General features: G+C 35.4%; 2 protein-coding genes and 1 long non-coding RNA gene across 3 annotated transcripts; all 3 read right to left on the bottom strand.

Moving 5' to 3' along the window:
- Positions 1–3,522: 3,522 nt before the first annotated feature.
- LOC114738574 (uncharacterized) lies at positions 3,523–4,954 on the bottom strand. Its single transcript, XR_003739542.1, has 2 exons — positions 4,704–4,954; positions 3,523–3,879 (listed from the first exon to the last, which is right to left on the bottom strand). It is a non-coding gene; the product is annotated as an uncharacterized LOC114738574 (long non-coding RNA).
- Positions 4,955–5,621: 667 nt separating this feature from the next.
- Positions 5,622–9,115, bottom strand: LOC114738581 (aluminum-activated malate transporter 12-like). The gene is made up of 6 exons (XM_028926644.1): positions 8,748–9,115; positions 8,441–8,581; positions 6,831–7,103; positions 6,612–6,742; positions 6,378–6,521; positions 5,622–6,260 (listed from the first exon to the last, which is right to left on the bottom strand). Exons 1-6 carry the CDS (start codon positions 9,034–9,036, stop codon positions 5,622–5,624), a joined length of 1,617 nt encoding a protein of 538 aa, XP_028782477.1. The 5' UTR covers positions 9,037–9,115.
- A 2,752-nt stretch (positions 9,116–11,867) lies between these two features.
- On the bottom strand, positions 11,868–16,410 carry LOC114738576 (MND1-interacting protein 1-like). Its single transcript, XM_028926635.1, has 2 exons — positions 14,576–16,410; positions 11,868–12,522 (listed from the first exon to the last, which is right to left on the bottom strand). Exons 1-2 carry the CDS (start codon positions 16,238–16,240, stop codon positions 12,004–12,006), a joined length of 2,184 nt encoding a protein of 727 aa, XP_028782468.1. The 5' UTR covers positions 16,241–16,410; the 3' UTR covers positions 11,868–12,003.
- Between the last annotated feature and the right edge of the window lie 5,301 nt (positions 16,411–21,711).

The following is a 21,711-nucleotide window of genomic DNA, read 5'->3' as shown; positions in this document are numbered from 1 at the left end:
TCTTCATCCATTTCTTCCTTTCTTTTTCTTCCTCCATTTAATACTCCTCCCCTTTTTCAACTTTCTTTACACTGCCACCCACGTTTCCACTGTTGATAAAAGGGGGTGGGTTTTTTTTTTTTTAAAAAAGATATTATTTTATTTATTCATATATATATTTTTTAAATTACAATTTTTTAAAAAAAAAATAGTATGTTACACAAGTTATCTTCAGGTGCATTAAGTAGTGTTCCCTTCGAACTTCCGATACATATAAAGAAAGTATTGATTTCAAATTCACGGGTTAATACAATTTTTAGTTCATCAAATTTGTTCTTATTTTAATTTTGATCTCTTAAATTTAAAATCATAAATTTTGGTCTCTTAAGTTTTTTTCTATCTAAAATATTGATTCTTATAATTTAATGAAAACATAAAGCATTTTGTTCCTTTCATGACCAAAACTTATAGTTTGAAACTCGATAGATTAAAATTAAAATTTGTACAAATTTGAGGAACTAAAAATTATATTAATTCTAAATTTGATCTTTGAGATTTCAAAGGGTTTTACACTAATATTATTAGTAATTTGCATGTGTAAAACCCTTTACTTTAAAAACGTTAGAACTCATCACAAAGTCACTACTATGGTAGAAAAGGAAAATATGTTAAATGAACTACCATAGTAGGAAGAAATTTGCATAATTTTGAATTCACATTTAAACCGTTGCATGCAACTGAAATAATTCATTTACATCTACTGGGCCTCCGAGCCTCCGGCCCGGGTAACAACAAACATCACATCAGCCCATCTAAATGATTCCCAACCAAATAATCCAGAGTTCATAAAACACTAGCAATGGCCTCCGGCCAACCAAAATAAGGAGATACATTCTCTCCAGTTTACAACAAGGCCGGGTAATCAAATATTTCAAAAAGCAGTCCTAAACGTGGCAATATATACTAGTCATACATATACAAATGCTAGAGGCCTAAAGCTAACCAAGCTCAAGCCTCTGCGTCTCTTCCCGATGGCCCACGCCCGGACCCTTCACCTGAAAACATTGTAAACCACGGGGTGAGACAAAGTCTCAGTAACCAACCTTTCCAATACTAGGTACTACTAAATAGGTGCCCGTGAGGTGTCAAGTGGGGCAGTTCACAAGTAATATAATAACAAGATAGCCACAATAAATCGTGCGAGTGAAATGATGCAAATCCCGTTAACCAAATCCCTCACTTTGGGGGATTTTTAGGAGCCGAAGCCGGCCTATCCCTCACTATGGGGGACGTAAGGAGCCATAAAAGGCCTATCCCTCACTCTGGGGGACGTAGGGAGCCAAAAGGCCTATCCCTCACTATGGGGGACGTACTAAGCCAACCATCATGCATTAATGGAGGCCTTACCACGTGGTAGTAATAGACAAAACTCTCACCAATTCCCAATTAATGCATCATGCTCAAATCGTAATCAAAGAGTAATAATCATTTCACAATTAACCTCATTCAGTGGCATATCTTTCACAATTCCAAAATTCATTCATCATTAGTCGAAACCCCACAAGACGGTTTTCCTTTTTATACACAACATACAGTTTGAACATAATTACTACTTAGAGCACAAAACATAAATCTACTCACAAAACCACAGAAGCAAGTACTAAGGATTGGAAAGTGGTTACCTCTCGTCTGAGCAAGGAACAACAAACCAACGATGTGGCCCCGTGCACCACCAAGACTCACAACCGATCTACACAAGCACACAAACACACAACCATCATATATTAGCTTTCAAACTAATAATGTGGTCAACACAACACTTGGGGACACAAAATTCTTATCTCCCATCAAGACTCTACCCAACTCAAAGGGTATATCTATCAAGGCAACACTCCAAAGTCATACCAATCCATTAACACCTTAATTCCTTTCCAAACATCAATTAAGATTCACAACCTCAAGGACCCACTATGGAATTCTACACCCAAACATCCCATTTGAGCAATTAAGGTTCCAACAACAAATCTAAACCGATTAAATATCCAATTTAACCCTCCTTAACATAACCCAATTCACAAAACCCAAAAATCAATCTTTACATTGTCATCCTCAATCCCAAATCATCCAATTCCATAAACCCTAGCTCCAAAAATTCAAGATTCTTTAAATCCAAGGAAACTACACCGATTAAATACTTAAACTAATCCAATGAAATCAATTAAACTCAAAACAATCGGTCAAAAACCTCAATTCCATCACAACTTAGAAAATCCTAGGGTTCCACCAAAAATCCTCAGAAATTCCAAGAAATTCCAAGAAAGAAAGAAGATTAGAGGTTAAAATCACTTACTTGAGGTAATGGATCCTTAGAAATGCCCCCTCCAAGCCAAAATACCGAAACCCTAGCAGAGCCTCTCTCTCTACCTCAGATTTTCTTATTTTTCGCACGCTGAACTGCTCCCGCGAATATATAGATTCGCGACCTTTCGCCGCGACGAACTAATCCCGAGAGGGATTACTCGCCTGAAAACCTGACTTCGCCGCGGCGAACCCCAATCTTCGCCGCGGCGAAAGCTTCCCGAGAGGAAACTCTCGTTCGCCCAGAAAACATTCGTCGCGGCATACCCCTACCTTCGCCGCGGCGAAACCTTCCCGAGAAGACACTCCCCTCTGAAACTCCTGGTGTGCCGCAGCGAACATACCCTGAGAGGGGTACGTTCACCTATTCCTTTAACAAACCTCAAATCCAACCCAAACGCCAAGATCAAGGTTAAATCACTAATCTATCCTCAAAATCAACCCAAAAGAGGCTATTAAAACCCGATAAAACTCAGGATGTTATAGCATGCACCTAGAATGAAGCTAAAATAATGTGATTAATTAGAAAAGACAAAGCCAATGGATGAATACAGGATGTAGTTTGTTGGATGAGTCTTTGGGCGCACACGAGCTGTGGGATCATATTATTGTCTCTTTCACTTAATAAAAGAGCTTGCTTAACATTCAATTTGGTTCAAATATAAAATTTTAATCTACTTTATCTCACATATTTATCTTTTTTTCCCTCAAGATAGCTTTTGTAATAGTTGTACATGTTAAAAATTTCATCAAATAATAATTCTAGCTAATACACATGATTCGTAAAAATATTTTAAAAAAGACAACATATATTTATTATAAATAACTAATCTAACTAATTTTCTTAATCTATTCAAATTAATCAATTAGTTTTTTTGTTGTTAAGAACCCGAGGTAGTATTACTTTTTGCTGCAGAAACGTTGACTTTTGAGGGTGAAATTAAAAAGCCATAAGCGTGGACGCAGAATGTTGACTGTTGGGAATGAAATCAATTAGAATGTTGACTTTGTTGAAATGTACATTCAATGCATCGTCATCTGTGGTTATAAGTCAAATTGCATTGTCTAACATTACTATTGTCTCGGTTAATGATCACCCTTTGTATTGAAACTCACCCCCAAATTCACATTAAATTTTTTCTCCCAAATTAATATATTTACTTTTATTATTCTTTAATTTTATTCAAATATATGTAGTTTAGTACCTCATCCTAGGAGAGGTGATATCAGGGCACAACTACGGTAAAACCCACTAGAGCGTCTTCCACCAGGCTAATCCAAGAGCATGGCCTCAGTACCATCTTCTCTAATCTCTGACCTTTCAAGCCTTTGTCGCTTATTTTTAATATCTCAAGTGCAAAGATAACAAAGAATGTAGAAGAGAAGATGGAGCTTATTGGACAACCAACCAAATTTTTAGCAGCCAGATTGTGAGGGAACCAACTTCAGCCTGACCACCGTAGTTGAAGATGGATTAATGCTAAGTTGGGATTTAGAAGCTGGAAAAGGTGATTCAGTTTGAATGGAGGGGTTTCCAGATCCCTGAATTAAATAATCAAAGTCAGAACCCGGAGTAGTTTGTAATAGAGTTGCACCATTTGTAACAGAGCCAAGCATCAAAGTCTTGTCCAGATGAAAAATTGGTAGGACACGCTCCTTATGAGTTCGAAATAGAAGCAGAGTTAAGTAATGGAACAAAAAATCTTCACTTTGAACATTTCATTAGTTATTGGAGAAAGTGCAGATGGAAGAGATTGTGAGGAAACTAAGTTGATATAGGCGGTAGGTTCTTGAAAAGACTAGCAAAGGCAGGCATAGAACCAGAAACAAACACTCAACTTATTTGAATGCAAATTTTCTAGGATGGATCCTTGAATAACGTTTGTATTTAATTGGCGAGGGCCCGGAAATAGCACTATATATCAGCTGAAGAGGTTTTGAATAAATAGTAGTATATTGGAAAATGGGAGATTATGTGATTTACTAAGAGAAGAAGGTCTGCAAAAAGAAGACTGAATTTTATTACTAATTAGAAATCAAAATGTTACCAACAAGTTGTTAGTTGAAGTGGTAAGTGGTCTCACCTCATCCTAACCCTCTTAAGGAGAAAAACACAAGTTCAAATCTTGATATTCGCACTTGTTAGAAAAGGCAAAAACTCTTTGCACTCTAAGTCTCGAAAAAGAAAACCCTTGATCAAAATAAAAAAAATAAAAAAGAAATCGGAATGTTAATAGCCATATGATGCACTTTTGACAGTGTTAAAGGAGGGATGGCCTCATCTATTAAGCAAGAAAATGGAAGACAAATCCGCAGAGTGTAACTGAGTTGAATTTACATTTATTTGATAAGAAAATGATAGGTACCTTGTTTTGTTGGCCGGAACAAATAATTGGAGCCTTGAGCGTTGAAGCAGGAACTGGATTCGTTGAGATGATTGCTAAAAAATCAAAAGGCATATATATAATCCTTCACTGAGCCTCCCTTAGGTAAGAGTTCTATATGCCTCCCTGTTTCACATGTCAAAGACTGGGTGAAACCTATGATATAGTAACGTGAGAAATTCTCAGCAAGTTCATTCTGGTGTTTGAAGTCTAAACGTACAGGACAAGGGAAGAGTCATTTTGAGGAAAACGGGTTTGCAATGAATGTCAATTGAATTAATGTGCAAGGAAACATCAAAAATGTCGGGCCAAGTATCAATATGCTTGCTCTGTCTTTCAGAAGTAGATCCATCTCGCATTGGATTTGCACCTCCCAAACTGATTGACCTGTTGATGAGATTGTAGGAACTTGGATTTATGGTCCAATCTGTAATAGCAAGGTCAAATAATGTGGCCAAGTTCATCTGATCTACAGCCTCTGAATGCTTTTGAAACCTTGATTCTTGAGCTAATAACAGTAAATATCTGTAACTAGGCAGCAAATAATCTTAATGATACTGAATTGATAAAAGGGTCACAATCTTCATTTTGATCTTCAAAAGATAGTCATCCATAGAAAGACTAGCCTACTCTGTATCTCTGAGAAATATATTGTTTTCTGAAAATTGTGAAAGCAATTTATTGAGCTGGCCTTTGATGGCAACTGTGATATGCAATTTCCTATTACTAACAGATTAACTAAATCTGGTTAAATCATCTTATAGTTTTTAGACTTATTCAAACAGTAGAGTGATTGACCATATATATATATATATATATATATATATATGAAACTCGTCATCATCATCATCGTTGTTCATGTCAATGAATAGAATACACTTCCTCAGGTCTCTCTCCAAATTAGTCCACTCCATGAGATGGCAAGTGGTTCTGAGTTACGTCAAGCCGGGGTTGCTCACAAGTGACGACGATCTCATCATCGGGTCTGTACTCTTTAAAGCCCGCCAACCTCCCAAGTTCTTCAACTTCCTCTATCACAAGATCCAATTTTGCGACGGTCTCCACAAGCAACGAAGCAAAAGCAGCGAAAGGAAGAGCCTCAGAGAACTCGAGGCTAGTAATGGCGATTTTACTCAACTGGGGCCTCAAAGTCTTTCGCTCTGATGCTTCCTTGGATTGCTCAGCGCTAGCCCTCTTGTTCTTCCATTCAAGCAAGGCAGAAGAATCGGTTTTAACACTTGATAATGTCACTCCTGATGAGTTCTTCTTCGCGGGCTTTTTCTGCGATGCTGCTGCTGCGGCGGCGGCGGCGAGCATGTTGGTGGTCCTGCTGTCGTCGGAGCCTAGGAAGAGCCGAGGCTGGGACTTTATGGCGGTGTTGAGGTCTTGTAAGGCTTCATGAAGATGATCGGAGAGTATTTCCGGCGAGCAGTGGCGGCGGTTCCCGATGCTGTTGGCAAGTTCTATTAGTACTTTTGATACCTCTGCCGCCACCCTTATGCAGGGATCCTTGAACATGGCTCGAACAGATGGTGGAGTCTGAAAAACACAAATTGAAATCGAAACTTTTCAATGAAAACTAACTTTGCAGTGAATTTTTCCAAGACTAAAAAAAACTAACTTTCTGGTTCATGCGTGATTACTTAAATGCAATACCTGAATTTCTGTTCTGAGACAGCCATGGAGGGCTACCACAGTGTACCCAAATTGGCGAAGAACGGCTCCTACTTTCACATACTGCTGCCATGGAAATCTGTGACAGTACCTTGAATGCCTCGGCTCCCAACTTGCATGCAATGCCTGCTCAACTCAACAGAAACGAGGATTTAGAATGATCTCGAGATGGGGTTTCTATTCTCTAAACAAGTGATGGATTTGTGTTAAAATTACCAGTGTTTCATCAGTGGATTTGGAATCCAAAACAGCCTTATAACCATTGTAAATAGGATCCTCGGATGAAGATTTAATGTCCTCATGATTTTCATGAATCACACCGTCTTTGAAGTACTCATTAACGCAAGCTGCAAGATTTGGATAAATTCATATGATGAATCTGGGACATGGAAGAAAAAGGAAAGGAGAAGGTAGGTAGGTAGGTAGGTAGGGTACCTTGAATGGAATCGGCGAGGCCCTGGAGCTTGAAGACGGTGGACTTATGGAGGTCTTCGCCGGACCAGTTGGGGAAGATGAGGAGACTCATGAGAAGGCAAATGGCACAACCGATGGCGATGGTGTAGAAACGATCATGGGCAATCTTGATGACATTGTCCACACGATAGCTTGACACGGTGATCAAATTGAAGGTCAACAGGAATATGACTACGCCATAGTCATAGTTCTTCTTGATGGAAGGAATGAACCTCATGTATGTTGCCGCAGCTCCTGTTGATGAGAAGGTTGATGGAAATTAAAAACCATTTAATTTCAAATGAATATAAACTATAATTCTGTTTCCAGGGTTGCATGCGAAATAGCAAGTTATGTTAATAATATACAAATGTAAATAAATATTACTTTTTAATCTTAAATATAAAACTAGTTGACTAATTTGAGGAGATTAAAAAATAAGTTAAATTAGTTATTTAATAAATATATATTATCTTTCCTAAAATATTCTTGCTAATCAAAAGTTTTAGCTAGAATTACTATTATTAGAAGGACTACCTTGGAAAAAAAAAGTATAAATATGAGAGACACAGTGGATTGTAATCTTATGTTTAAGATCAAAATAAAAGTCAAATAAGATCTTATATTAAAGACCGGAAGTAGTAAGTAAAAGCATTATTCATAAACCAAATACAGCTTCTTTCACAATTATATAGTTACTGCTCATTTTAAATTATAATTATTTAATTCACAGATGTTGAGAAATTAGTTTATCTCTAAAAATTTAAGAGGTGTGAGCATTTCAAGAAAAAAATTTTAATTACTTCTAAAACTTTGTAAAATGCTTTTTATATAGGGACATCAAATCCTTCAAAATCGTGTCTTATAATCAGGATAGATGTAGTATACAAAAATTAGGTACTTCTTTCTTTCGTTTTTTTTTTTTTAAACTTGTACTTTTCTAGTATAGGTAGTTGACCATTGATTTTCTTTACTCTGGAACTTGATATGCAATTAATCCAATTGATTAAGGTAATATAATAAGTAAATTATAATATTTTAAAAAATTTATTAAAATTACATAAAAACTATTTCTATCTTTAAAATTGATAAAAAAAAAAAGATATTTAAATTCAATTAAAATCATACACATCTACCCTATATTTAAATTTGACTTATCTTATATGAAAATATTTTCAAAATCACCTTTTATAATCTGGCTAAGAAGTTTGTGTAAATTTCAAAAATAAAATAAAAGTCGGGTGTAATTTACTATTGGTAAAGATTCAAACAGAGGCAGGTGTAATTTTCTTTTTGTAATTCACGGAAAAGATTTATGCATATTCTAAGAAAGAAAGACAAAATTTATACAATTTCAACAAATTCTAGAGAAAGTAGTCCCTGCCATTCGGGCCAACAAAATCTGATAAATCAAAACAAAGAGGAGAGTCACTAGTTAGCATGAACATTTGAACTCAGAAAGCTATCAGTTTTCAGAGAATCTCTTACTGCCTCCTGATCATCACCATTAGAACTCTTAAACTTTTAAGCATGATATATATATATATATATGTATGTATGTATGTATGTATGTATACGTATATGTATATTACCTATAAAGAAAACTGCAGCGCCAATGAAAACAGCTTGAAAGATCCGACCAGAGGCTTCTGCAATATACTCTAAAAGAAATGCTAATAATCCAGCCAACAGTGTCCCCAACCCTCTGTTCAGCCCCTTGCATAATGTTGCCCCTGCAAACCCAATCTTAATTCCCATCAACTTTTGTCTTATCAATGAAGAAGCTAGGATTCAGTAGAAAACCTGACATATTATAAAGTCTACGTAAATTTTGATCATGCAGAACTAATAAAAAAGAAATTTGAGAAGTTGCAGAAGAAACAAAGAACAGAAAGTGACCTGCAGTGAATTCAAGCACAACAACGACGGTCATGACGGCCCAGATGGCGTTCTGGCCAATCCCTCTGAAGAGTGGTTCAAGAAGATAGAGCAAAGAGACGAGAGTTAGAGACAGACCCACTTTAAGTGCATGGACCACTCTTCTGGGATCTTCACGTCCAACTTTCCACGTAGTTTTCCAGGCCATGCTTGGAAACCTCTTCGCCTTCTCACCAATTCTGTTCATCTTCTTCTTCATTTTCTCGCCCATTGCCATTTCCAATCCTGCATTAACTAACTTTGCCACCATTTTTCCTCTTCCTCTGCTTCACACCCTGCAAAACTTAATGGCAACAGTAATATTATTTTCTTCTTCTGGGGAGTCTAGATGCGTCAAGAATCCCAAGCTTCTCCAACATGCATGTGTGAACTTTATATTGGCGTGTTAGAAAGAGAGGGTGATGTCATTCTTGCACTCACATGCAATCCATTAAAGTACACACCACTTTAAGGTGAGAAAGTTCTCTCTCAAGTCTCGGAAGTCAACTTATAGCAGAAATCTAACCACAACATGCTGATTTTTTTTTTTACAATACAGGTTTGATAAGAGTGGTCAGAAACTTACTGTAATCTGCTGGTAAATCGTGGGGTGGCTAAATAAATGGCTGGAATTTTGTTACAGAACTTGTCATGAGCATATTTATAATTCTGTGATCACCTTCGGTATAAGGAGAACAATAATGACCTTTATAACATATATGACGGTGAACATCACGGGTTATGTACACAGAGGTACGATGGTGATACAGTTCAACAAATAGATCACTTAAGTAGTCTCCAACTTTTTTGGGAGTCTCGTTGGATTGAAATTAAAATACACTTGCTTTTCTAACTTAGTGGAGATCAATCAGATCTTGAGGTTCACGGGAAATGAAATGAAAAATGGACCATACGAGCAATTAATGGACATTGCCAACCAAAGGAACCGTGTGACTGTTGTTCTTGTTAACTTTACGAATCAGAGATTCAGAGTCGTCGTCTTTTGATTAGTTTTGTTGTTACACCTTTTTTTTTTGTGAAATTATTTTTGTTGTTATTAACAGTACTTGTTCTCACAACAGCCGGGTTGATATTTTTGTATACAAGAACGGTTCTCTCGTGCTTTCTGAACTCCTCCAACTAAATTTATCGGTCTTCTATTTGGCCACGTGGCACTATTTTTCAGCTGCCACCTGCCCCTCTTTGCTATTCTCATGAACTTCCCTTTTTGGATTTCTTCTTTTGGGATGAGGGGTTTTATTTCTCGGGAAAATAATAAAAAAGAAGGTAAAAATTACTAAATTTGAAATTCGACTTGCTATCAACATCTTATTTAATGTTGATAATATTGAATTTGTAAATCACAATAAATTTTTGTTAATATTTCTTATTTAATATTTTGTAATTTTCATTTTTTTGGGTCATTTTTTCTTATTTCTTCTTTTTTGGGTAGAGGTTTGGGTTTGTATTCCTTCTTCAATGGCTTAGGCCTCATTTGGATTGCGGTTGCAGATGGTAAAAGCACACAGAGAAGCGTGAAACTGAGGTTTGTGGCTTATTGTGGTTCAGAAGATTGTTTGGATGGGGCTTCTTTTCTAACTGACTTATGGGAAAAAGTAACTTTTCTAACTGACTTATCCAACGCAATCTGGATTAACTTTTCTAACTCACTTATGAAAAAATTGTACAAAGCTTACGATCTAATTAGTTATGTGATTCCATTTACGTTAATTAGAGACCAAATGAATTTTAATTTATATTCATGTTTGTCTATTATGTATATTTAATTAATTATTTACAATGTGCTTTCAAATTTTTCTCCATAACAAATATTTTTATTTTATAATTTCACAAATAAACTATTTATATTTTATCATAATAATTTTACGTGTTTTTTAAACTATTATCACATTAAAAACATAAAATTTCAAATACTACTTCATGCCCTTTTCAGTCATTTTACAACTAAACTAACTTTTCTATTGATCATTCAAACAATTTTTAATTTTTTCAACTGACTTTTTAAAAGCACATATCCAAACATAAACCGCATTACACTAATTGACTTTTATTCTAACTTCAGTTACAAAAGTCAGATGGATTAAAAGTCAGTTTTGCTCAATGCTAATCAAACATACCCTTAGTTTGTGGACGTTATAGAAGTGCTTTGAAAAATCTCTCCAGTTTTACAATAATTGAACAAGCCGAATTCTCTTCGGTACTATTTACCACCTGATGTTGGCCTTGTTGAGGATAAATATCATATGTTCAAGGTTTGGAATTGCTCATACATGCTTCTCAAAACAAGGGATTCCTACTCATAGAAAGGCAATTTAGACAAGTGCCAGCTATAAAAATTATTACTCCTAGGCATTATCAAGCGAGATTGATCGTCCCTATGAGAAAAGTATAAAATATTCGCGAAAATCCACTTCAATGTCCTATTGACACGCATGCAATTATGTTTTTATATATGAATATATAGGTAGATGGGGGGTTGTTTGATTAATTCATGATTGATAAGTAGAAAGTTTTCAAAAGAGAATAAATCCTCTTAAGGGCAAATCCTCAGACTCAGACCTCAATACTCGGATGTGTATGACCATTTGATTCGTGATATAAACGAGCTAGCTCATGCATTGAGCAGGACGAATTACTAATTATTATGAATAGTAATTTTAAAAATCCAAAATGCTAATTATGTCCAAGAAAAGGCCATTCACATGGCATTTTGAGGATATTTGAGTGGAAACGAAACCATGTAATTTTATAGTATACAAAATAAATATATAAAAAAATTTATCTCAATTCATAAAAAAAAATACTTTTTAAAATACTTCTATGGTTTTCCAAACACCCTTTTGATATAATGCAGTTGCAGAACTGCAAGCATACCTGAAAGCCAAGGCAAACTGCTTCAAGTAATCTTCAATGGCTCATTTTTCTCAAATATGGAGCTATGCATGAAGCGTCACCTTCGTATTTTCTCCATTTGCCGTAGTTATTCATACAAGCATCAAAAGGTCGACCTTGTTTTTTGGGGAAAAAAATGGACATATTTATTTCCTATTTTCAGCAGCAACCAAACACGAGTTTGAGATATTCCAGGAGGCGAGCTAGCGCCAGGACTAGGCTTTTATTTACATAAATCCCGATTTATGCTGACGCCTCACAGCATGCAATGTAAGATAAAGGACAAGTATGAAAATTCATAGCATATATTAAAAAAAACTATCAGCTACGAACTTGCCCCAAATACGCGAATCCTCTGCTCAATTGGAACATGACAGCAAGGACAAGCAGCTCTGCCCTTTCTCCCATACTCATCACTGCAAGTAGCACACATAACTTGGTGGGCACAAGGCAAGAAAACAACAGAGACTTCATCTTTCATGCATATTATGCATTCCCTATCAGAGTTTACTTCTTTATCTGAAAAAGCCTGCAGTTTATCTAATTCTTGAAGCAGCTTAGCAATTGTCTCTCTCTGGGGCTTTGCACCTTCAGACTCACTTGCAGGTGAAGCATTTAATTGATTTTGAAACTCAGCAGACAGAGCAGATGCTTTTAAGCGTGACAGCTCCTGCTCCAGTCTTAGGAGATCATCCTTGTGGCGCTGGAAATCTATCTCTATCTTCAGGCGCAAAGCTTCATGGTTCCTCTTATTATTAGCCTCCGCTGCTTCCTTAGCGCGTTGCTCCTCCTCAACTAATCCTAAGGCTTCCTCTTTAGCCTTCAGCTCCTCCCCCCACTTGACCTGCCATAAGATGCGTGGCAACATAGCTGATTCAGTAGACGCAGATGGGAATTGGGAAGGCAAGGGATTGGAATCCAATCAAAAGGGAAGGGAAAAGAATGAATGAAAAGGAAAGCTTAAATGGGCGTTTCATTCCCTTTGTTCAAGGAAAACCTACTCCTCCAAGATCCCCCAACTTGGAGGAACTTAAAATTTTAAGAGAGAGAATTGTGAAAGACATTGAAGGGTCAACCTTCATTCATCCGTCCCTCTGTTCAGGAAAAGTTTTCTCCTCTGTTCAGGGAAAAACTCCTCCTCCAACGAAACCCCAAAATGGGAGAGCTTAAAATCATAAAGGAGAGAGAACTGTGAAAGACTTCGGAGGGTTGGTTGACCCCCTCCCCCTTTTTTCCTTCCCCCAACACGCACAAAAACCCCGTCTTCCTCCCTCCCCCTCTTTTTTTCATAGCAAATTCCAAATGGGGAAGAGATTTCAAGGTAACCTTCCCTTCTCCCCCATATCCCCCATCAGAACACACCTTTAGAAGGAAAACAAAGAAGGGCCAGACAGAAACAACAGTTTTCACAGCATCAGATTCCTATTGGAAATAATGGTAACCAGAAGAAGTTTGTTGTATCAGATTGAATGCTGGCAAAATCACAGTATACTATTCAAAAGAGACTTGAATGACGATAATAGAGGGAAATTTCAGGAATAGCATTTTCATATTAGCTTCGGTTAACCACATAATTTCATTTTCAGGATTATAGGTGAGAAAACAAATATATATAATATGTACGATATAGGAGAACCAGGGACATCAGTTCTTGACCCGCAAAACATAAAAGTACACAGAAAAGCAAAGTTCCGTTGCTGATAACTGGGGATCAATTTATCAGCGAAATTATCTCCAAAATATTAGCAAAATTAGTGAGTTCCTTCAGCTATAGGGAATTCAATTTCCATTTGGTTTTAAACTGGGTAAAATAACATTAAAGGTAGAAAGAAATGTAAACTCTACTTGCAATATTGCACTAAAGATAAAAAAATTAAAACAAGAAAGACATAAATTAGATCTTGATTGAAAGCACTAGATTTCAATTTGACAAAAATTAGAAACAATGATCATAAATAGATTTATGTTCAGACCTACAATCAAACTGCAAATATGCATCTCAATACATCTTTAAGAGTTTAGTTTGATTGGCATTTGTTGAATGTAATATAAATTTATAATCACATTGAAGATTCCAACTAAAGAAAGATCGTAGTTACCAATAAGAATATAACGCCAAAAAATAGTGGAAAGCATAACATGTTCACGCACTACCTGTTCCCTTTCACCAGATCAAATAATATTAATAAATTATACATCCCACATAAGGGTACTGCAGTCTAAGCATATTGAAGAGTGTTTATCAGTATACTATATAATCTGCTACATTATCCCAAATTATCACCAAGAGATGGAAACCTTTTTAGAGGCAAGTAAAACATCACAACACATCATAACCTAATCAAAGATTCTGTGAATATTGGAATTTAAAGTTGAAATCCGTGGAGCCAAGTACACATATTCAAGTATTGAGTTGCTCAATTTGACAATGTAAAATTGAACTAGTATTGTTCAGCATATTATGCTAAAACCCCAAGCACATGTCTACGCATACACAATATGTCCAATAGGGTTTCATCTTTCTAAAATCACACTTAATAACCAGCCGCTTGTGATTATAATTAAATGTAAGTCCTATAATGTAAGACATGTTAAACAACACATTGCGGACTCTAATTTCAAATATGATTAAACACGATACCATTCACACTTATGAAGAAAAGAGCTTCATGTAGAAGCTAGATATGACAAGGTGAATATAATAAGCCGTGTTTAAATTTGACACCCATCCGGGCCGCATTTGAGATATCTGATCTTATTATTGGTTATACTTGCTATGACATTAGAGATGTAAATGCATAGGATCTTTTTCACCTTTTTATGAGGTATGCGTAAATGATATTGTTCATTAATAAACAAATTTAGATTAACCAGAAAAAGGATGGTGGAGTGCACACCTCGGCATCTTTTTGACGCTGTTTAATCTGAACCAATTCTTCCTGTATCTCCAATATCTTCTCTTTCTCACCTGAAATCTCTTGCTGTAGCTGAGCTTTCTGTTTTTCCCAAGCTATAAGCCTCTTCATGCACTTTTTCTCCCTCTTTGCAGCTTGCATGCAAGTTGTGACTGATTCAGATGCACTTAATTTGGAAGCCTCCATCTCTGCTTTAATCTCTGCATTCTCTGTCTCAAGCCGTCTCACAGCTGCATTAGCACGGTCCACTTGACCACTGGCCTTTCGTAAAGCATTCTCCATCTCTGAGAGTCTTTTCACGGTTGTGTCCTCAAGCGCTTGTTTCCCTTTCTTCAATCTCTGAGTCTCCTCTCTTTCCATCCTCAACATTTTCAGCTCAGTCAAATCATTGCTAAGCTTTCTTGCAGCCTGCATTGCCTTCTGATGGGCCCAATCTTTTCGCTCCTTTACTTGTTTCTCAAGATCCTTAATTTGATGAAATAGAGTGACAATTACCTCATCTTTCTGATCTTCTGTCACAAACTCCAGATTCTCATCAAGATTCAAATCACGGAATTTGCTCAACACTGAGTTCACAGCGTCATGGTTATTCAGATTCTGAGAATCCCCAGACTGCTCATTTGGGACATCAGTGCCAGATACAGCTGGAGATTCCATGCTTGACAAACTGCAAGTGCTTGGAGAGGCCTTAGCCTGTGTCCGCAATTGTTTTGAATTTGCCCTAAAACCAGCAGCAAACATTGCAACATTTCTTTTCAATAAAGACTTCATTGAAGGAGAAAGATTAAACCTTTTGGGAAGTTCAATATCTCTTTGTAAATTCATCTCTGCAGTATAAGAGAAGAACCCATTGAAGGGGAGATCTGAGCCTCCCCCATTTCCAAATCCCCAACCCCCATGAAACCTACACAGGGCAGGGGCCAAGACACCAACTGAATTGCTAACGGCCTCAGAGGCACTAGGAGCTGGACAACCATTACCTGGAGCAGGAAGCACTGGGATTTCCATAGCACTTGCCCGTCCTACATGAAGATCACTCATAAGCAAACACCACATAGCATCGCCTTTACTCAAATGCGGCCTGACTTGCTGCAGCAAACCGACCATCCCTTCCAGAGAGTACTCCTCCAACTGCCTCAAGTCAGAGAAAACAGGATCGGACTCATCCGAATTGCCATTACTACTAGTATTAGTACTGATACAGTTACTATTCAAATAAGCCAACGAATTTTGTACTATATTGGTGAGCACATCCATTCCACCATAACAGTGTCCATTTCGCAATATTGCTTTGATAGCAACGTCCTCGTCGTAGCCCAACGCAACAAGCTTTGATACAGCTTCATTATATATATATTCCAAGTTTTTTAATAGAATTTCTTCTAATTGTTCTTCGGTGCAGTAACCCCAGCCGGTTTCCTCAATATTAAGAGAGAAATTAGGGTCAAGGGTAGGATTAGAGTTGGAATTTAGATTCTGAGAAGAATCGTTGAGAGCGAGATGGTTTTTCAGAGGCTTCAAGCTTGATTCCAGTACAGATTTGGAGATGGAAGCCTTGTCGAGATAACAACAGGAATCCATATCGGGCTTAGATGATCGAGGCCTCCGATTCGCTCGGAGGTGCTTTTCCCTTACAGTGCAACCCATCTATCAATTTATATACAGGGAATGCGAGAGAAAAATAGAGATGTATTTATATCTACAAACAGAGACGAGTAAAGATGGAGGAAGGAGGACGGAGATGATCCCAATGAGAATGGAGAATCAGAATATGAGGGGCGATGAAAAAGACTCACAGAGGCGGATTGAAGATCGTCGTCTGAGTCTGTTCTGAGTATCGATGTCAAATTTGATATCAAGAAGACAGCATGCAGAAATGAAAGATGAATAGTCTCAGAAAGCTTTATTATTCTTTGCCTGTTGTTAGGTGTTTTTGGGCTTTTTTTTTAATTCAGTTTTTCTTTTGGTAAATCAGTACATTTAGTTCTTTGTTGTTTTTTGGGGTCAGAAGCAGTATCTCTAGTTCTTTTTCTTTTGGTCAAAAGCAATATTTTTAGTTCAGTACTCGATCTTCGTCGCCCCGAGTATTTCCGGGTTGAAATCACATCCCTGGCTCTTGGGTCCATCATGAATAGCCCACGGTCTAAAACAAGGGGTGCATCGTGCCGGGAACGGATCCTCTCAGTGCCCTTTTGTCAAATTCCCTCGATATCTCTTAATCCTAACCATTCATATGATCTAAGAGTTAACAATACACCACATCATCATGATATTAAAAATGAATGATCACCCTTCATTTTCAACAAATCCTGGCCACACTTTTTCTATTGAAAGAATTAAGTAGCGGGAAAACTCTTAACAATTTACTCATGCGGTCTCCGTTCATCAGCTTTAAAGTTTTTCCTTGTTCTGCTTTTCCATCTACGTGTTCATGAATCCTACTCCTTATTCCAATCTTTTGTTTCTCCAATTTGCAAGACTACTTTAGTGGCTATCTATTTTCATTTCTCAGAGGCAAGGTAAAGTAAAACTAGTTGTTTTTTTTTTTTAGTAATGAGAGATAATAGCTTTTTATTTTCGTAGACAATATGACAAATCTCCAATGTCACATGTCTTTACTGTTTGCTAGGTGTTGTTGTATCGTAAGTAGGTCTTTATTTAATCTTCTATCTACTGACGCTGCAAAATGTATTTCCTTTGTTATGTAATATAATTGGAATTTAAACCCCAAAAAAAACTTTTATGAAATTTTCTCCACTTAAAGTTAGGTTTTTTTATTAAGTTCATAAAAGACACGAGATGGTTCTTGTTTAACATTGTTGAAGATTTATTTATCGTGTTTATGCATTTACTATTGATTATATAAAATTTATTGCATTTTTAGTTTATTAAAAAAAAAAGAAGAAGAAGAAAAGAATGTTGCATTTTGTTACTCGTATTATATACATTTAGTATTGATTATTTGCTTTTAATATAATGTATTTTTCATTACACAAGATCAATGCTGTAGAATGTTTAGCTCTCCTTTCAAATGTAGCTTTTTTGTATTTAATTTATGTAATTTTTGAGTTTTACAGAAGTTTTTGTTATGTGTATTACATAGATTTATTTTGCAAGTCTTAATTTATGGAAACTGATTTGGCTCCTGGATTCGGAAAACAATTGATAATTTAGAGGAGGCATGGAGTTTTTGGAATAAATATGCTCGTTAGGGGAGGTGAGCAAAATCAAACTGTAACTGATCACCGAATCGAATATATTTTCGTTTTTCAGTTTGGATATTTTGGTGTTCAGTTTTCGTTCGGTTTTATTTTTCTTAAATTTTGGTGATCGGTTTTTAGTTCGGTTATTTTAAAAAAATTTGGTTTAAAACCAAAAAACTGAAAAATGAGTATATAGAATATTATATACATATATATAATAAGAAACTAAGCTAGTTAAAAGCTAATTAAAAAAGAAGTGGAAAGAAGGGCAAAGATATGGAGAAAGAAGCATACTAGACCCAATAGGTTGCTTTTGGCAAAATTATGGTGATTCTCTCATAGTGCCCAATTGACGGTAACCATGGAGCTTCCTGTTTGCATCATCGATGGGGTTGGAAATTCACAGCAAACTAAGAAAGTGTTTTCGTGATGGCCGCAAGGATTCTGGAAATGAATGGACGTCAACAATTATAACAAGATGAACAGTTTAGATGCGATTTTAAATATTCCATGAAATGTCACTTCATGGATGATCATGATGGAATGGACGGACAAGATATGTAGATTCTGAGAGACGCTAAAAAACCTTCTCCTGAGACGATCTGCTCCCGTGATACCTAACTGCATCTAATGTGGCATGTGTTGCTATTTTATTCTATTATTATTTAATACTTTCCATAATTATAAATATAAGAATTAAATAATTAATTTATAAATATTAAAAAAATTAGTTATACGTAAGACATTGAAATAACTCACTTTGACAGCTTGGCACTAGCCTGCCATGTTTGTTAGGTTAGGTTATTTTTTTACCAACTCTAGTTAAAGTCGCATTTGCAACCTCAACAAATTCCCTAGTCTTCGAAAAATCTCATCTTTTTATCGAGTATCTAGTAACTAGGCCTTGGTGTCATGAAGCGGAAGAGGATTGTGGACTTGCTCAGACTCTTCTTGAGTAATATGAACATCATCTTATTGATTGTAAGTGCAACTTCACCTGGTCGCCACCTTGATGCCTTACAAGATGCCATCGTGCTCTTATCACACTATGTGATCTCAAAAGGAAATGATATAATTATCAAAAAGTTTCATAATAAGCAAATGACAAATTCAATTATACTACTAGAAAATAATAACAAGATTTATGTTGTTCGCTTTTTAATTGATTATATTTTTTCTTTAGTATTTATAATGATTTTTATTTAAAATTTCCTCTTCTTGAAAATGTCTCCCATCCTTTACTCCGCTTCCTGGTTCAAGCTCCGGATTTAGCTTTTAGTTTAGTTGTTCGCATTAATTAAAAATTAACGAACAATTTATGACAAGGGTTCGGTTTCAAATTTATGATAATTGATGAATAACAGAATAAAAAGTTAACTTAAATTAATTACATACTCCTCTGACTCCAAAATATACAGCATAGTACAGTATTTTTCTCAATTATTACCTTCTTTCATTTATTAATAAAAAAAGTACTACATCCGGTTCTCAATATAAGACTTTGTTTGATTTTTATTTTGATCCTAAATATAAGACCTCAATCCACTTTGTCTCTCATATTTATACATTTTTTTTTCAAAGTAATCTTTCTAACAATAGTAGTTCTAGCCAATACACTTGATTAACAAGGATATTTTAGGAAAGACAACATCTATTTAGGACAAATTACTAACTCAACTTACTTTCTTAATCTCCTCAAATTAGTCAACTAGTTTTTATAATTAGAACCAGAGATAGTAATTACTATAATTTTTGAGAATGACGAAGTGGATAATATCACTTTATATGAGAATTAAAAAGGGGTGTTTGGATAGAAACCAAACTATGGTTTCAGAAGTGTTTTACGGTTTATGAAATAAATATGTGAAGGAATTTGTCTCGTTTTACGAAAAATTGCTTCTAAAACCCTGGTTTGGAGGTAGCCAAACACCTCATAGATAAGGAAAAATTCACAAATTTCAACTAAAGCAAGTGGAGTTCACGTGATACAAGGCCAATTTCAAGAACGTTCCCCCAGCTTTAAGCGGATTCCCCTCGTGGCTTGTCTCACCCAAATGATTCAAAAAAATTGTCAACAAAAACAAAATTTTATTGCTTGCCATATAAAGATTGGTCTATTCTTTAGTCCCCACGTCAGCTTGTTCTAGTAATTTCATTCATACCATTCACGTTAATCTCCGTTAGCCTCACGGTCCGCCCGTTTCCCTGCATTAAATTAAACTGCAACGCTTTCAGTGATATTGACGTTAACGGTATTTTTATTCGAGTAAAGTATCATCAAACGTCATCATATATCTTTAATACTTAATATAAAAACTAATTAATTAATTTGATTAGATTAAAAAATAATTTAAATTAGTTATTTATAATAAATAGATGTTTTTTTTTGCTAATTATGCATATTATTTAGAACTTATTATTTGATGAAACATCTAATATGTGTAATTGTTATTAGAATTATATTTAAAAAATAAATAAATATGAGAGACAAAATGGATTAGGATCTTATATTTATAATCAAGTTGAAAGTCAAACTAATTCTTATATCAAAAACTAGAAATAGTATTATTTTTTATATCTAGCCGCTTAATCTTATTAACAGTATATTTAACATTCTGATATTATCTTCTTGATGCATTCAATACCTTAATTTTCTTTATGATTTAGAGTATTAAAAAATACTAAAAGTATAACATCAAGACGTTAGAAACATCATAAATAAAAGTAAGGTGTTGATGCATTTTACAAATAACATTAAAGTCTGGATCACGTTTGACATTTTGTGTGTTGTATTTTTTGGTCTCCTACTTTAACACGTCAAAGCTCATTTGTACAATTTCCAGCCTTAACACGTCACAGTTTTCATGAAAACGTGATTGATATATATAAATATATATATATATATTTTATCATATAACGAAAGAAGTCCCCCCCCCCCCCCCCCAAAAGAAAAATCAATGCCATTGTCCAACAACTACTTGTTGAAATTAGAGAACAACGTTAGAGTATGTTTTGGATTATCAAAGTGGGAATCATTAGAAGATCCAATAACCCATTATCAACGTTCAAAATGAATTGTATTCTAACTTTTAACTAAGGATTCTGCTCAAGATTGTGCAGGCGCAAAAACAAGCTCTATTGGAACATCCATGGACTTGCTTTTGAGCAAAATCCAAAACTTGCCTTTAATTTGCCCGTGGCCAAGTATAGACCGTAAGTAGGTTAAGAGTATGTTTGGAATCACATATGGACTTTCAAACTGACTTTTCTACCAGCAAAAGGAGTTTTTTTGATTGAGGATGTGTTTGGAATCACATTTTTGCAATCTGACTTCTGTCACTGAAACGGACTTATACAATAAGCTAAAAAAAAGCTGCTTTTATCCAATTTTGACTTCTGTAAAAGTTAGATTGAAAAAAAAAGTTACTTCTTCACTGTTAATCCAAACACACCCTAAGACTTGCGCCTGGATAAGATGGACGCGCTTACCTAGCTAGACATATATATGAATAGGATGGAAGGAAATGTTTGGAATATTTTTTCAGAAATAATTTTACGAAGTTTGAAATAAATATATTAAAGGAGTTTTATCTTGACTTCCATAAAAGTATTTTTTAAAATGATTATGAGGGTTTCCAAACTCCTCCTAAATTTAAAAAGATCAGGGTAGTAGCAGGTTACTCTACCATCTACTGATTATAATACCTAGTTATATATTTAAATTATTTGTGGAGGACCAGTTACAATGACTAATTCCCTTGTGGCATAAGCTTTTGCCTAACTAGATGTTTAAAAAACTTCACTAAGATGATGTTCAGATAGAATCAAAATTATAATTTTAAAAGTAATTTACGATATACAAAATAAATATATGAAGAAATTTATCTTGATTTGTTATGTTATCAAAACATCCCT

Source organism: Neltuma alba, unplaced genomic scaffold (genome assembly GCF_004799145.2).
Source record: "Neltuma alba isolate B1F8T4 unplaced genomic scaffold, ASM479914v2 tig00013629_pilon, whole genome shotgun sequence".
Taxonomy (NCBI): Eukaryota; Viridiplantae; Streptophyta; class Magnoliopsida; order Fabales; family Fabaceae; genus Neltuma; species Neltuma alba.
Note: the sequence above shows the minus strand (reverse complement) of the source record. Positions and strands in the feature narration are given on the sequence as shown.